This window comes from Pleuronectes platessa, chromosome 1 (genome assembly GCF_947347685.1).
Source record: "Pleuronectes platessa chromosome 1, fPlePla1.1, whole genome shotgun sequence".
NCBI lineage: Eukaryota > Metazoa > Chordata > Actinopteri > Pleuronectiformes > Pleuronectidae > Pleuronectes > Pleuronectes platessa.
In genome coordinates this window covers 2,425,038-2,442,434 of record NC_070626.1, presented here as the reverse complement: position 1 = coordinate 2,442,434, position 17,397 = coordinate 2,425,038, and the positions used below count along the sequence as shown (strand labels likewise).

The window sequence follows — 17,397 nt, the reverse complement described above, 5'->3', positions numbered from 1 at the left end:
TTAACAAGATGCTGTGCATCAGGAATGATGTTTTTTAGGGTTAGCAGCTGCAATGAGGCAGTGTTAACCCAGACTGAGTATAATAAAATAAAATAAAGTGTGAAAACCAGAGATCATGTATGTTACAAACATCTGATCGGCCAATGATCCCTTTCCTACACATCAGGACTCCACTCGGCAGCTTCTGTAAGTGAGGAAACATGTGTTTAAACGAGTCTGGTTGATACAATGACCTGAGCCATTACTTCTCATTTAAATTCAAACAAAGCTGTTACATTTTGAACTGGAATGACCTGTTAAAATGTTATATTTACCATTTGCAGATCAAAGATTCTGAACTTGCCATCTAGGAGGACCTACTCAACTTGTTGCTCTCAGTATAAAATGAAGCCCTTTGGCAACAGATGTTTTAATGAGGAAAACTGAAGACCTCAATTTTCTTGGTTTTAGCTTAAACAAAAAATATATTTTGTATTGTTATCTAATGTATCACATCTGATCCTAACATTTAGTAATTCTATGACTTTATTCGCATATTGCGTAAACCACAAACTGTTGTCTTTAGGAAATAACACCTCAAGTATCAAATTTGATATGATAAAAATGAATCATGACTGCAGCTGCCCATCAACCATCCTTAGACTCTGGTGACATACTGTCATTTACCTTTAGTAATCGGCAGTTGCAAGGGGGGGGGGGGGGGTAAAAAAGGAACCAGGGTTTCCACTTCTGTTTTCATTTGTTACACACCAACAACTGAGTGCAATGAAATAACTGTCTTCTGAGAGATATGTGCAGAGCTCTCTAGTCATCACCATGAAGTTAGCAAAGCAACATTAGCCTGGTATAATGACAGGGTGGGTCGGTCATAGTGACGCTTGTTCAGCTTGTGCACTTTAGAATTTAGCTTTCAGACTCATTACTAAACAGAAAATATTGGAAAATCTGTAGCAAAAGTGATGGGTAGCATGCTAACTAGTTATTAGCAAACAGGTGGGTCAAGGTAGCCTTTTTATATGGATTCACAGATTAATTTTGTTAAGATACTTCTGGTTCCAAAAGACCAACTTATCTAAACACAAACAAAAAAAAGATGGTCAACAATGAAGATGTCAAACGAGCCATCCCTGCTTCCTCCTCAGATCACATTCTCACTGTGGGCTTCATTAACACACTAACCTATAAACAAAAGCATGTGACGGACCCACTTGTGACAGAATCACTGGAGAACTTCTGATGAGATGCGACGCGACACCACAGGGATGGACCATTTGACCAAAGAAATTAAAGATGGACTGCTTCAATTAGACTGCATTGAAATTTCTTATGAAAATACACTTATGGTAGAAAATGGAGTACAAAGTGCTCGCCACAAAGCCAATTATTACAACCAACCTAAACGTGGGCTAGCTCTTAGAATAGAATCTTTGATTAAGTCACTTTATCCTTCTTAAACGATTACACAAAAAGATATAGGCTCAGTTTCTGTGTAGAAACCTGCAGAGGCAAGTGTAGACTTAAAAAACAGAGGAAATCTATATCTCCATTGAAGATGGTTTGTCTGGCTAGTTCTTGAACTAGGCTGGAGGCATGTGGAACCCTAGTATCAAAACCTTTTCCTCTATACTCACACACATGTAGGTTGGCTCAGTCCTGTGTGTCTGTAGGAGGGCTGCTTATTGTAGCAGTAGTGGTTTTGTCAGTAGCAGCCGGAGAGGAGTCAAGTCCAGGTCGTCTGGGGGCTTGGTGAATGCCCTCTGTCTCCTGTGTTGAGCCCACTTCCCCATCCTTTTCCTGCCCATCCCCTTCCTCCTCCTCCTCCTCCTGCTGCTGCTGCTGCTCCTCTGCTAAAGGCTCCTGTCGCTGGTCTTCAGGAGCTGCTGTGGTCCCTTCGTCTCCCTGCTCCTGCAGGAGGCTGAGCCGATTGTTCAGGTCGTTCCTCTCCTTCTGCAGCGCTCTGCACAGCCTCTCCAGCAGCTCCAGCTTCCCCTGCAGGGCCTTGAAGTGGCCATCGCGCAGAGTTTTCTACAACAAACAGTGTTTCAATAGCGTCATTTTTCTCACACTGGACAGGGAAGTTTGGAGGAAAGTATTGAATGACAAATTGTTAAGTCAGAACTTTCAACCATATATCTTGGCTATGGAGCTCTGGAAAAAATAAGTGGACTAGTGAGCAAAACTTTGCAGCCTTTTATGTATGGAATTATTACTTTCTTTTATTCTCTGCTGGCTGTAACGCAAATTGCCCATCTGGGATAAAAAAAAGTTTACCTTGACCTAACAATTATCCTATCAAATTGTTTCAAATGAAAGGACATAAAAGTTTATTAAATTAAACAGAACTCCCTTTTAGTTAACAATGGAATATTAATTCATCCTAATTTGCTTACGTTATTTTTTTATTTTACCCTCAGGTGTGCATAAACTACAGGCCATGAGTCCATTGATTCACTGACATATCTCTGCAAAAAAAAAAGAAAACATTCTCCCTGGAGGATTAAAGGGATAGTCCACAGAAAAATGACAACTGTACGTTTGAAATATTGATCCTAGTTACTTCAATTGTATTCGATTTAAGCTACTTTACAGGTAATACTGAGCATATTTACCCTCTTAGTTTAGCCTGGTAAAATCTACTAAACACTGAAAACGGCAGCTATTTGGTAAAGCCCTGTTAGATGAGAAGTCCGAGGGAGGAATGCTGGCTGTTTCATTCCAGTCTTTGTGCTAAGCTTGACTAAGTATTCCTTGATTTCAGATCAGTATTTAACATCCACACACGGAGACTGATATACCGCTTGACATTCACCCTCAGAAAGACAAAGACTGTGTTTAAAAGTCACCTCCTCAGCCATCTGCAGCAGGGCCTGGTTGTTACTCTCCCATTTGTTCTTCCACTGTGTTGTCTCTTTCTCCAACTTCTTGATCTTCTTTGTCATCTGGAGGTTAAAACACAGTTACTCATGACGGATGAAGGCAAACAACAGGAAGTCAGATTGTCATTGACAAGTTATCGATTCTTACCTTTTCCATCTCTTGTCTAAAAGTGGTGAAGACCTCATTGCTTTTAGCCAGAGTACTCTGAAACTCCTCGAACTTGTCCATGTACAAGGAGAGCTAAGAGGGACAAGACTGGAGCTGTGAGAACTGATGTGCACAAAGGTGAACACAAGTGGTGGTAGGCATCTTCCCGACAGCATTTTGTTGGTTTGTAAACGTAGCCTGGATCAATGTCATTAGAGTAGACCATGGACACCAAGCATTTATGTTCCCAGAGGAAAACAGTCTTGTTGCATTGAATGTGTTCCTGATCCTGAGTGTGTGTGTGTGTGTGTGTGTGTGTGTGTGTGTGTGTGTAAATGGTTTTGTATTTATATAGTGCTTTTCTAGTCTTGATGACCACTCAAAGCACTTTACAGTACAGTTTTACATTCCCACACTCATTCATGTGGAGGACGACCAGTCTACCCCTCAGCCACAGCCGCCCCCTGAGTGTGTGTGTGTGTGTGTGCGCGCGCGCGCTTGTGCTTGTGCTTACCTGTTGTTTGAGTTGTGTTTCCTGCTCCTTCATTAGCTCACACTTGCGTCTGGACTCAGTGGCATCTTTCAGCAGCTGAAGCATAACAGCAGTCAGTTCTAATGCTCTCACAGGCTGCACACTTTGAAAATGTTCTTGCACAATTTTTTAAGCCAAATTTAATGCTTTTTTTAAAGACCCTTTAAGACAGTGATTCTCAAACTGTGTGGCGCGCCCCACTGGTGTTCTTATTGGTTGAGCTTTATCATCTTTGTAACAGAGTGATTATAATTGAATAAATGTTTTCTCTATTATTGAAAAAGTACAGACTGATGGAGGAATGTAGTGATAAATGTCCCCAAAATTACTTCAATTAAGTTGAATTTAAGCAAAGTTATGGCACTATTCTTTGAAAAAAGCAAAAAAGGTCACAGAAAATTATTTGCACATCAGAAATTCCTGAAAGTAATGTGGATTTAATGTTCATGTGTATGTTATGTAAAAACACATGTTAAACTTGGCCCATTTTGTTGGGGCTGGGGAGAGGGTGGGGCATGAAAAATCCAAAGTAGACCCAAAGTGGGGGCATGACAGAAAAAGTTTGAGAACCACTGCCTCAATAAATTATATTTAAGACCCCAAAAATGTCAACCTTTTCTTTTATAGAAGAGAATTTCTTAAAACTTATTAATAATCTTCATACAATATCATAATAATAAAATGTAGTCAGGGTAGCTGTTGGAGCTGTTTACGGTTGGCTTTAGAGTTTAATAGTGAAACATTTTTTTTTCAGTTTATTATTACATAAATGGTTAGATTATGCCTTTAGAATAAGCGGAAAAGAGTCATATTGTTTTGGTTATTTATAGTTAGTTCATGCTTATCTTTTTTTAATAAAAAGGTACTTAGCACAAGGTGAAATCAATTATATGGTTAGGTGGGCATAGGCATCCAGGCACCAGGAAGGGGTCATGGTTTTTTTCAACAGGGCAAGAGAGGCCATTGCCTCTTCTTTTGTTTGTCCTGGACAATGGAGTTATTTCCCTGCGCAAAGTGTACTTCTTGGGTGCCTCAGTGGGTTACTGATTTTGAGTTTTAAGTCTTTTGCTTTTTCTAGTCAAATTTGAAGACAAGGTGCCATTATAGTAACACTTCCTGACAGAGTGCCCAGAAAAAGCATTCTTTGAAAAATAAATTTACTTTTACATTACATACATACATACATACATACATACATACATATATATATATATACATATATATACACACATACATAATTTTTGTAGTTAGTATCCTGTTCATTTACAATTATCATTGTTGTTATTGATACAATTGTTATTAGGCTATTATTGGTCTGTTTGTATATTAGAAATTAACTCCCATCTGGGTTCTGTGATTAGAAACATAAAACTGGCAGAGTCTCACGCAGACCGCAAGGCTGTGATTGGTCTGCTAACTACATCCTTTCCGGAGTCGCCCTTCCGGTTTCATGCCCCATAACTAGTTTCCGCCTAGTGTTCTGGAGGTGAATTGCGTTCGAACACGCGCAACCGCTTAGAGAAGCATAAATTAAAACGAGTCCTTCGACACAGCTGCGTGTAAAGCCACAGACGCAGCTGCAGAAGCATGCGCCGGCCTTTAAACTTTGCAGCCAATTTATGGTCAATTTAAGATCTTAATTTCATAGATTTTTTAAGGACTACTACAATTAATGTATTGTGCTTACACAGCTGATATAATGAACACAGTACTCACAAAGTCCCTCTCTCTCTGCTGCTTCTCTTCCACTTCTTTCATCATCTCTGTGATTGTCTGAAGCTTGGCGTCCATCAGCTGCTGCTGCAGCTCCTTGTGCTTGAACACCTTGTCTATATGCTGCAAGGCGGACACAATCACATCTCTAACAGACTGTACAACTTGCGATAAAATAATCATTATCCTGAGTGTTTTTAAACTGCTGGACGTTTTAATGAACAGTGACTGTTCAACTGGTAGAAAATATTCTCTATCAGTTGATTTAAATCTACATTCTCACCTGACCACTTTAACCTACCAGTTAAGTTAGTTTTCTATCACAGCAGTGATACACTGCCCATATGTCAGTTATCAATACCAAAATGAGACAATTGTTGATACCTGACATGATGAAGTATGACTGCCCAGGTTTGTACTTTATGCCATAGACACAACAGACTACAGTTGTGCAACAGTGTAAGGAAAAGTACTTTTGTGACATCTTACCTCCTCTCTGAGCTCATACTGCTCGATGAGCTTTTTCAGCTTCTCTGCCAGCTCCATGTTCTCCTGCCTCAGCTTGGTGTTGTGGGAGCTGTGCTGCTCCATCTGCACCTCAATGTCACTCAAGGTCATCTGGAAGTGTAGCATGGCCTCCTTCCGCTGCTCCTCGTACTCCCTGGACCGCTGAGCATTCTCATCCTATCAGGTGACAGGTGCGGACATTGAGGGGATATCAAGGAGATGAGAGGAGAAAAGAGAAGAGTGAGACACAGAGGTACATTTGAAAATAATTATTACAATCTGAGGGCTAATTTGACCAAGAGAGAGAAAGTTGATGGTGCCAATAATTAAAATAGTATCCTTTGTGTGTTCATCTTCCTGATGCTTTAGCAATAATGTGTTCGCTGTTTGTCGAGACAAGATAAAAAGATAATAGTGACACAGATGAGTGTGGCTGCAGTGGGTTAGGGTTGTACCTTCAGAGTTTTGTTGTGTCTTTGCAGCTCCCTGCACAAGCTCTCCAGCTTGCTGCGGGCCAGGATGGCCTTGCTATGCTCCCCTTGCAGGTGGATCTTCTCCTTCACAATCTGAGACTGCTTCTTCTGCACGGCTTTCAGTCGCTTCTGCATGCAGCGGCTCTCCTCAAGCTGAACACACAGAGAAAATGAAAGATTCACATCATGGAGAAATATGTAGGGATGGGCATTCGATTTAAATTGTCTTAATCTATCGTCGGGAGAATTAACGATCGATTTTCGATTAATCATTAATATTTTTATATTAAAATTCACTATTTATAGGCGATATTAAAATGCAGTGAAAATAGAGCTAGCTGCCTCCTTGTAGCTTCAAGCTGTTCAATTAGCAATGCAGTTCGGAAACAAGACCGGGGAACACCTGCGCTAAGAAACGATAACATAAGCATTATGACCCGCTGGGTGTCACTTTATTTTATTGAGTTGCCATGGTAGACTGTGTGTGTGAAAAGCCGGGAGCAGGTAAATAATGAACGTGTACTTCTTCTGGGAACTCATGAGGTAGGCTTCTCTAATCTCGTCTTCCGTTGCGCCCCCTACTGTTCTGGCGCCCAATTTTTTTCAGCATCGGAGAACTATAAATCAAAAAGTGTCCGTCCGATCTGTCCGTCCGTAACGGACTCGGAGAAGCATACATTTGCCTTAACATCTTGGCTGTGCTGCGTTCAGGGAAACTCTGATATTCCGACCTCCTGCCACATAGCAAACATGCAATAGTTTTATCGATGAAAAAATAATGTCATTGACGAAATTCTTAATGACCAATTAATCGATCGTCGATAATTTATGCCCACCCCTAGAAATATGGTCATTTTTTTTTATACTTTCTTGAATTTAATACAAACATGCAACATTGATTTGGGAGATCACCATTTTTAGATTGTGCATGTTGCATTTGCACTTGAAAAAGGGGGCAGCAATTAAAGCATGATATTCTTACAATGTCGCAGAACAAATCTTAATGAAACTGGATGAAAAAGTAGATATCCGGACTAAGTTTACTTTGTGTTTTCACTAGATGAGGTAAAAACCTTTATAAATCTACAGAGTTGTGTTTAAGCTTATCAGTCACAACATATGCTTCCCTGACTGATCACCCTCATAGTTCAAACAAAACAGCATCGGCCTGGACTACCAGTGGCAGATGTTAAGTGTTGGAAATCCAAATATCAATCAACCTTTGCCATTGGTCCAAGAAAAGTAAATCCCAGCACTTTTCAGAATGTCTGTTCTTCGTTTGTAGTATTTTGAGCAATTAAGCAACCAAATGCAGAGAACATGATCAGCTTCGTGTTTTCCAACATTTGCAAATGAGAAGTCATATGATGTGTTTTCAGGTGTGCAAGTATCTACTGTAAGGAGGGTTTTAAGGGCCAAAACTAAATTCATAAATAATTATATAAATACATAATTATTTTATGAAATGCCTAAATGTATGATTTTTATACATTTATAGATGTCTTGATTAATGTTTTTATTTATTTATACTTTTCTTTACATTTTTATTTATTCAAACTTTTATTTATCCATAGTGTAACTTGCTGGAAGGAACAAAATAAACTTGCAATGGCTAAAGTTGACAGTTATATTTTGTTCTGTCCGGCAAGTTAATTTATTAATCAGTAAATTAATAAATACATTTATAAATGTATAAATAAATACATAACTAAATATATATATATATATATATTTAGTTTTGGCCCTTAGAACCCTCCATAGCGCAGGGACTACTTCTGAAGCAGAACTGAATAGAAAGTAATTTGTTTTAAAATCAGATGCTCACCAGGTCGGCATATTTCTTGCACAAAGCAGCCAGTTTCTCTTCAGGAGTGGCCAGAGAATTCAGAGCCTGCATCAACAGAGCGACCTCCTTCCCTGGAATATAAAGCATAACAGAAAACATTCAGGAGAATTCTTTCAAGTAGATTTCCGATGAGAAGATAACCACCTAAGAACCTACAACCTGAGACTAAAGTGGTGACAGGTAAACCAATATGCCTGTCTGACTCAGATGTTATTGCGACACCAAAAAAAGTATGATATCAAAGCTCACACAATGGTGTGAGAAAGATTGCAATTTTTTTTTAAATAATTCTGTTGAATTGCTCCACCTTCGACAAAACCTTGCAAAGCTAATATGGAGCTAAATTATTATAATCAGTTTAAATTGATGAGTTAACTTTTATAATTTCATGTCAATACAAGCTCTGTTAAAAGTAATGTGATGTCAGTGGAAACAGCAATAAAAAAAGGACTGGGACAGATAAGTAATTTGGACAACCTTCATAAAAAGATCCAGAGCATTATCCTGAACCAAAGGCAGATTCTGGTCACATATTTATTACTCAGATAGAAAAAAGACTGAGGATATCAGACAACTACTGTTTTAGTAATGTTATATTGGTATGATACGAGTTGTATGAATGAAGAAAGAAATGTTTAACTTGAATGTACACAAAATATTTTGGAATGATGTTTTAATTATTTTCTAGGGAAACTAAAACTGTTGATGTACACAGTAAGTACATAGAATGTGTTTTTCAGCAAGAATCAGAAAGCCCTAGAGACCCGCCCAATCCAGTATAACTGGACCCATCTCTCCTGTGCAACTCTTTTCACATACAGTGTATGTTACACTGGGGGCTTGGTCTGTTCGGGCAATGACACATACATATTACATTTACAATAAATTTAACAGGGATGTAACTCGGGTGTTAACAAAGACATAAGAACAAATGTGACATCACACATACAGTATGTAATGACAAGATTGTTTGTACCAAAGGCCTTGTCTTCTCCACTCTTGGGGTCTCCTCCAGGATCAAGCTCTGCCTCCCCAAGATCACTGGGACTATCCTCTCTGCCTGGAGTTTCCCCTCTCTCCTCCTCAGCGCAGCACAAGCCCAAATCAAACGCTGCAACCACTTCCTGTTAACACACACATACACAGCAGGTATGAGTTCTTACCCACCCAAAGTTTTCCCAACAGGTCTAAGGCTTCGAACAGGTTGATTTTCACGCAAGGCCGGCTGGCTCCATCTGTCTGTGAGGTGATGCCATCATGCTACGAAAGCAGAGCACTAAGATGTTTATTTCCCTGATATCTTTATCCACACATGACATTTGTATTAGGGCTGATGATAAATAAAAGATAGTCAGATCATTGACATGTTTTTTGTCAATGATTAATTTTCATTCATTCATTCGCAAATGATAGGGACACAGAGAGGAGCAGTAAACTACTGACAGAGCTGCTAAAATTGTTTTAAAAAAAAAAAACGTTTACCCAATCCAAACATGTAGCGGTCCGTGATCTCTACGTCCGTAGCCAGGAACTGTTTGTTTATTTAACTTAGTCATATCTTCACGATTTTAAAGGAGACACATGCCCATTTTACCACAGTTGATATGGTTCCTTGGGGTCTTAATGAAATGTCTGTAAAATATTTTGGTCAAAATACCAAAAGGGTCATTTAAAACATCACCCTTTTTACCCCGTCTAAAACAGCCCTCCTCAGATTGACCCGTTTTGAGTGCCCCGCCCCCCCTTGACGACAATTGTGACGGAAACGGACGCGCAGAATGAACTATGAGTGTAAGAATTTGCACACTCTGTCTACATATTCTTACACTCATAGTATATTATATTATTTATTGTATAGTCAAATACTTATATTTATACCTCTACTATATATCATATCATATAATATCACTGTCTAACAATAACATTACCATCATATCATCAGTACTATTACCATCATCTTGCCACTGCACCTTATCTACCTATTTATCTTGTGTTTCTGTTTTTTATTCTTTCTACCTCAATATTTTATTTTTATTTTATTGTATTGTATTGTATTCAAGTATATACCGGCTGCTATGACGATTTAATTTGCCTTCGGGGATGAATAAAGTAATCTATCTATCTATAAAATATACTCGATTTCAGCAATGTACGATATGGAAAAAAGTTCATAGCCTGTAGTTTACACACACTTGAGGATAAAATTGCCAAATATATTAAGCAAATATGGATGAATTATTATTCCATTGTTAACACAACAAAAATTCTGACTCAATCCTGAGTGTTCATTTAGATTTTTTGTGAAGTACATCAGAAAACTTCACACAACTTTAGGTGGAGGAGGAAAATCTCTATTTTCCTTTTACCTGCATCATGTTAACCCTCCTCTCATCTCACTGTGTTGCTGTGAGGGAGGAGTCCTGGGACCTGTGTCTGTGTGTCTGTGTCTGTGTCTGTGTGTGTGTATTAACTCCAACTCACTCCGAGCACATACACAACGTCAGTCACGTTCATTATTTGTAAACTGATGCCTTCGGTTCACAAAGAATATGAACTACTGTCAATAACCGTCTCTTAGCTCTCATCAACTCGCTGGGGCTCTTCGCTTTCTTTCGCTCTCTCCAAGTTCTCTTCCCTCTTCTCCTGATACAAAAAATATACAGTGCCTTGCATAAGTATTCACCCCCTTTGGACTTTTCAACATTTTGTCATGGTATAACCACAGATTAAAATTTATTTCATCGTGAGTTTATGTAATGGACCAACACAAAATAGTGCATCATTTGGAAGTGGGGGGAAATATTACATGGATTTCACAATTATTTACAAATAAAAATCTGAAAAGTGTCGAGTGCATATGTATTCACCCCCTTTACTGTGAAACCCCTAACAAAGATCTGGTGCGACAAATTGCATTCACAAGTCACATTTGCAAGTCACGTAATTAGTAAATAGGGTCCACCTGTCTGCAATTTAATCTCAGTATAAATACACCTGTTCTGTGACGGACTCAGAGTTTGTTGGAGATCATTACTGAACAAACAGCATCATGAAGACCAAGGAGCTCACCAAACAGGTCAGGGATAAAGTTGTGGAGAAATATGAAGAAGGGTTAGGTTATAAAAAAATATCCAGAGCTTTGAACATCTCTCTGAGCACCATAAAATCCATCATAAGAAAATGGAAAGAATATGGCACAACCGCAAACCTACCAAGAGGAGGCCGTCCACCCAAACTGAAGAGTCGGACAAGGAGAAAATTAATCAGAAGCAACCAGGAGGCCCATGGTTACTCTGGAGGAGTTGCAGAGATCCACAGCTGAGGTGGGAGAATCTGTCCACAGGACAACTATTAGTCGTCTACTCCACCAATCTGGCCTTTATGGAAGAGTGGCAAGAAGAAAGCCATTGTTGAAAGGGATCCATAAAAAAATCCCGTTTGGAGTTTGCCAGAAGCCATGTGGGAGACACAGCAAACATGTGGAAGAAGGTGCTCTGGTCAGATGAGACCAAAATGGAACTTTTTGGCCTCGATGCAAAACGCTATGTGTGGCGCAAACCCAACACTGCCCATCACCCTGAGCACACCATCCCAACAGTGAAACATGGTGGTGGTAGCATCATGCTGTGGGGATGCTTCTCTTCAGCAGGTACAGGGAAACTGGTCAGAATAGAGGGAAAGATGGATGGAGCCAAATACAGGGAAATCCTTGAAGAAAATCTGATGCAGTCTGCAAAAGACTTGAGACTGGGCGGAGGTTCATCTTCCAGCAGGACAATGACCCTAAACATACAGCCAGAGCTACAAAGGAATGGTTTGGATTAAAGAATGTTAATGTCTTAAAATGGCCCAGTCAAAGCCCAGACCTCAATCCAATAGAGAATCTATGGCAAGACTTGAAGATTGCGGTTCACAGACGGTCTCCATCCAATCTGACTGAGCTTCATCTTTTTTGCCAAGAAGAATGGACAAACCTTTCCATCTCTAGATGTGCAAAGCTGGTAGAGACATACCCCAAAAGACTTGCAGCTGTAATTGCAGCGAAAGGGGGTTCTACCAAGTATTGACACAGGGGGGTGAATACTTATGCACCCAACAGATGTCAACTTTTTTGTTCTCATTATTGTTTGTGTCACAATAAAATTTATTTTGCACCTCCAAAGTACTATGCATGATTTGTTGATCAAACGGGAAAAAGTTTATTTAAGTCTATTTGAATTCCAGTTAGTGACAGTACATAATGGGAAAAAGTCCAAGGGGGGTGAATACTTATGCAAGGCACTGTACATCCAAGCAGGAGAGTTTTCTGGATGGGCGGGGGAGTGAGCTGTCTGCTGTGAGAGGGTCATGAGAAGAGAGCGAGAGAAGCGAAACTCCAAATTGAATTTTATGCTGAAGGCTTAAAGCATTCACGTGACCATTTGTACTTGATGGTCGCGATAAAGTCCTTTTGTACATCTCACATGGAACAAGCCGCGATATATTGAGTATATGTGTCGCCCACCTCTAGTCTCAAGTCTGGTATTTTTTGATCGGACAGTTCTTGATTTAAACCTAATTTTGCCAGCTTTGGCTGTTAAGGCGACAGGAATCTAGTTGTCACCAGGCAGGCAGAACTCAGCAAACACCTGTCATGAGAGCTCACACATTCACTGTGTCAAACAGAAAGAAGTTGCACTCCTTAATAGCATAACACTGACTGCTGATATAAAATTATTTTGACGGAGCAACAGCCGGTGAAAAAAGTCCAACAAAAAACACCCGACCACGGAAGTATCCTTTACAGACTCCCAAGCTGCTTTCAGACATGCACTGAACTTTTCTCTGCAGAGGCTGTAGGTGTGAACTAAAATGTCCAAGTGAGAGCCTCTGAAGCTTCTGTGGACTTTATCCACCTGGTCCCCCAGTATACTGTAAGGTCCGTAGACACCGGTGCTGTTGTGAACGAAGCTGAGCAGAGAATCTCCCACTACATTCCTCCAGAGGTCCTGTCTGAAAACGGCTTCAGTGAGGCCGACATGGACAATTATGTTTGTCGTGCTGGTCCTGATGTTGTGGTTTAGCCAAAAGCATTTTTGTGACAAAGTGTCACTTTGTTTTTGGCACAAAAACATTTTTGTAATCCTGCTACTCTTGCTATTTGAAAGACATTAAAAACAGGAAGACTGACAGTAGCACAGTAGTAGCAGGACAAATAACAAAACATAACAATACATCACACATAACAATGCATGTTGAGTGTTTACCTGACAAGAGCTGTCCAGGTCGATAGGAGAATCACTGCCTCCCGCTATTCTCCTGGTCGCCACATCAATGTCACACACTGCTGTTGTCTCCATTTGTCCTGATCACAATCTACACATTCACAGAAAAACAGAATTTGTAGAAAATCTCCATGAGATGACAGCCTGATCATCCACTTACATCCAGTAATGAGCAGTGTTTGCTGAATACTGTCTGGATAAGAGGAAGGCAAATTCAACAGCAGACAGCAAGAGTCCACCACCACCACGTGTGTGGAGAGCTGCAGGAGCAGCCTGGCCTGAACATGCCGCCAGAGTGAAACATGTCAACGCAGCACAGAGCAAGTCTGCTCATGGGTACATTCACACACACTGCAACTATGTGAGGGACTCTCTGAATATAGTAACACAATGCGCGTAACCAGTCAAAAATAAAGACGATCCCACCTACCTCATCCTTTCATTTGTCTGGGGCCTACAAACAATTTACTTCCCTCTCTACAATAACAGGCTACCGTTAGCCTCACACCAGCATTGATGTGCAATGACAACAGGTTGAAGAACGCTAAGCTACATGCCGTTCAGTTAGTGGAATGCCACACATGACAGGTAACCAACAACAGTTAGTGACAATTAACTAATCTTGTAGGCTAATCAGAGTAAAGCTAACCTAAAGGAGCACTGTTTGTATCGATGCTGAATGACAACCGCCTACTAAACAATAGCATGACTGTTGGGCCAAAGTTGCAGTCAAGAGTACTAGCATGTTATTGTAATGGATTCTGAGCAGATTAGTCGTGTTACATTGGAGCAAACCGCGTCAGTCCCCGTCAGAGCTTACTGCCCCACCTGATGCAGAGGAACACGCAGGACATGTAGTTCGCTGCATTACTACGTGTTGTTCCCTCGTTTCACTCACTCTGTCTCCTTCAGAGCAAAAGCAGCAGCTCTCCCATGAAATGTGTCCCACTGGGCACAAACACACAACGTGCCATGTTACTTAACGTCGAGCGTTTATAAGCCCTGGTACTACAACCGCTGGCTGCGTTTATACAACTTCACAAAGTGGGGAAATTCACTTAAACTCAAGTTTAATACTTGAGCCGAATTCAAGAGTGTCTTCTCATACTGTTAAAAGTGTATTTACTCAAATGATAACTGTAAAGTGGCTTTGCAGATGAACAAAGTAACCGCAACCGTTTGAAGCTGTAAATGGAGTCTGGTATGACGTTCCTTCGGCTCAGGTCATGTTAGCTCCAGAGCTAAACGCACAGCACGCACTTCACTTTTTGTCCGTTTAAACAAAGGAACGTAACCATTTACAGTGTCGGTGTATCTATTCAGACACATGGTGGATATCAAAGCGCGCGGCTGCTAAACCCACAGTTATTAGCCGTAGAAGTAATTTGCTATTGTTAGCAGGGCTAATCCTGTGCTATGTGCTAAACTAGCTTATGGCTAGCCCCATTGGCTAACACTAGAAGTAAACTTGAGAAATAGGCAAGAGTAAACAAAAGGCTAAACAGAGAGTTAGTGAGTAGATCAAATCAGTACGGTACAATACCAGTGAATGAAATGTGCTGATGAAGCAGGCAGAGCGTTTACCTGTATTTTCACTCTGGATAGAACCAGGAGACAGTTAACAAGCTAGCAAATAAGGTCTAACGTCCGGTTGAACCTTTTCAAAATTAAATATATACGTGTGCGTGTGAACGGTGTCCAGAAGTGAACATTCTTATTCAATTGTTTATAAAAGGCTAGTACAGAAACGTTTGTTGTCATCTTCTGGAACAGCATACTACTGTAAATCAAAGTATATGAGGTACTTATATTTTACATGAGTGGTATCCTCTTGTGCTTCTTATACTTAGCTTATACTCTACTTTGATCATCAGACAGATGTAATATAGCTCCTGGTTACTTTACAAGTTAAACTTGTCACTACATTTATTTGCATTAAATGTCACAATGCACCTTTGAATGTTTCGAGTTTTAGTATTGTATTGTGTTGACTTTTTTTCTATAGTAACCACTTTCTACCTTGATTTTACTTAATTTAACTATTGCACTGCTGAGCTGATCGGTTTCTCCTTGTCCAACACATATCATTGTACTGTTGACCCTGTGGTAATTTGCATATTAAAAATAAATCTATAAACTTTACATAAAATTCATTAGAGGAGCTTGGTCACAGACGATACTAATTATCAGTATATACAATTAGAGAAGAAAGAATTAGTTAACTAACAATAATTCAACTCTGATCAGGAACAGTAATGATTCTTAATTCACATCTGATTATCAGTTTGAATATGATTACACTTTTCTTTAAGTAAGATTTTCAATGGGTGAATTTTACTTGTGAAGGAGTAGGGGAGAGCGGGGTAATGTGGGACATTTTTTACATTTGCTCCCCTCTAGGCGAGCTAAAATGATATATCAGTAAAATTGACACATTTCCCATTAATTCTGGATGTTTTCTAGGAATTGAAATGATCAGAATGTCTTCAGGACAAAGGGCAGTGAAAATATGATTGTTTTAAAAAAAGTGGTCTTGTGTCCCACTTTAAAACTACCATAACAAAACATGTTGTAATAGTTAAAATCCCGACAGCTAGATTGACAACCACTAATATCGGACTAGTAACAGAATCATGGGGATTGGTCAATTAAGCACATTTATGATTATTATGATTCATGTGATCTCTTGCACACCCTAGCTTACCGGCACATTGTTTCTCTGTCCAATTGGCAGGGACAGGGATATTATTTTTCTCTGCGTATTCAAATGCCAGTTCACGGCACTTTACTGGAGCAAGGCCATGGAACTGGTCAGCTAGTTGTTTCAAGTGTTTGGCAAGCTCCTCCTCCATCTCATTTGTGAATATTCTCTTTAACTCAGCTACTGCACCCCAGGCTACTGATTTTACTTCCCCTTTCTCTTTTTTCTTTATGAATCTTTTGAGGGTTGTCTTATCAATATTTCTATCCCTTCCAGCTTTTCTTAAGGACTTCTTTCCTTGCATGACCTCAGCGGCTGCACTCTCCATCTCTGCGAGGGGTGGTTGGCCCCAGGTTGTCTTCCTGGTGTATAGTTTCTTGGCATGATGGCTTTTCTACAATGTTTATGACATTAAAAATAAGACATATATATAATGTAATATAACACTAGAATATGTTTAAGACTAAACTTAACTTGTGCTTCATGGTGAGGTAAAGTGAGACACTGTCCCACTTTACCCCACAGCATTTGTCTCACTTTACCCCACAGCCACCGTTTTAGAAAAGCAACATCTCTTAGCAATTCAGGCTAATCTTCAGCTAGCATCAATCACATGGTTTTATATGTTGGAAGTTCACCAACATGTATGATATAAGTTTTTCTACCTGAATCAATTTGTTTTGACACAACAGTTGATTAAGTTCAAAGCAAGAAAATTTACTTTTACATGCAAAACACAAATTTTTGTGAAAAAACATACTTTCCACAACACCAGCACCAACTTTTCCTTCATGGCAAGGGGGGAATGGGAGGGGCTTGAAAACATAATGGTCACATGACCACATATGTGTTCCGTTGCCTAGATACAGGGGGTATATCACATTACCCGATGTCCCACATTACCCCGCTCTCCGCTACTACTTCGCGGTATTCATAGTTTTACATTTAATAACCTAACATTCATACCCATCATATGCTACGGTAACCTTCCTTTGCACACGTTGCTAACCTGACATATTTGCTTTTAACGTGAAGGCTCATTTCCTGTCAGAATTGCAAGATTTTGATGAAGCTAAAACCAAAAGCAAGAGAGCTCTGTTTGTTCCGGGACGTCAGAGAGGAGGGAAATAACAGCCACTTGATGTCATGTGTCAACAACCACTTCATCTATGTGATTACAGCATCTCAGCTTTTTCACCCAGTTCACATTTTTCTCTTCTTGTTATAAAAACAGCAACCTCTCATCTGGACATCATCATCTATTTGAACCAAAAATGTATAAACAAACTTTGCAGATGACAAACAAGCTTATGACAAGTTTTGCTTTCAGTTGTTGA

General features: G+C 39.8%; 1 protein-coding gene across 3 annotated transcripts; it reads right to left on the bottom strand.

Annotated features, from left to right (window-relative positions):
* Positions 1-40: 40 nt before the first annotated feature.
* On the bottom strand, positions 41-15,030 carry txlng (taxilin gamma). 3 transcript variants are annotated; one of them, XM_053422252.1, is made up of 12 exons: positions 14,944-15,030; positions 13,342-13,450; positions 9,072-9,219; positions 8,075-8,166; positions 6,232-6,402; positions 5,759-5,953; positions 5,273-5,392; positions 3,539-3,613; positions 3,025-3,117; positions 2,844-2,939; positions 1,632-2,025; positions 41-184 (listed from the first exon to the last, which is right to left on the bottom strand). In XM_053422252.1, exons 2-11 carry the CDS (start codon positions 13,432-13,434, stop codon positions 1,648-1,650), a joined length of 1,461 nt encoding a protein of 486 aa, XP_053278227.1. In that variant the 5' UTR covers positions 13,435-13,450; positions 14,944-15,030; the 3' UTR covers positions 41-184; positions 1,632-1,647. The 3 variants fall into 3 exon arrangements, with proteins under 3 accessions (XP_053278227.1, XP_053278237.1, XP_053278248.1); XM_053422262.1 differs by lacking the exon at positions 41-184 and having other exon boundaries at positions 721-2,025; positions 14,903-14,998; XM_053422273.1 differs by lacking the exons at positions 41-184; positions 13,342-13,450 and having other exon boundaries at positions 721-2,025; positions 14,944-15,016.
* Positions 15,031-17,397: the final 2,367 nt, after the last annotated feature.

What these genes read in the sequence shown, in the direction of transcription:
- txlng (XM_053422252.1), bottom strand. Translation starts at nt 13,434, where the DNA reads ATGGAGACAACAGCAGTGTGTGACATTGATGTGGCGACCAGGAGAATA. An exon ending in TGGAGAAGACAAGGCCTTTG is followed by an intron (nt 8,167 to 9,071) that starts GTACAAACAATC and finishes TTTATATTCCAG; the next exon opens with GGAAGGAGGTCGCTCTGTTG. An exon ending in GACACAACAAAACTCTGAAG is followed by an intron (nt 5,954 to 6,231) that starts GTACAACCCTAA and finishes GTCACCTGATAG; the next exon opens with GATGAGAATGCTCAGCGGTC.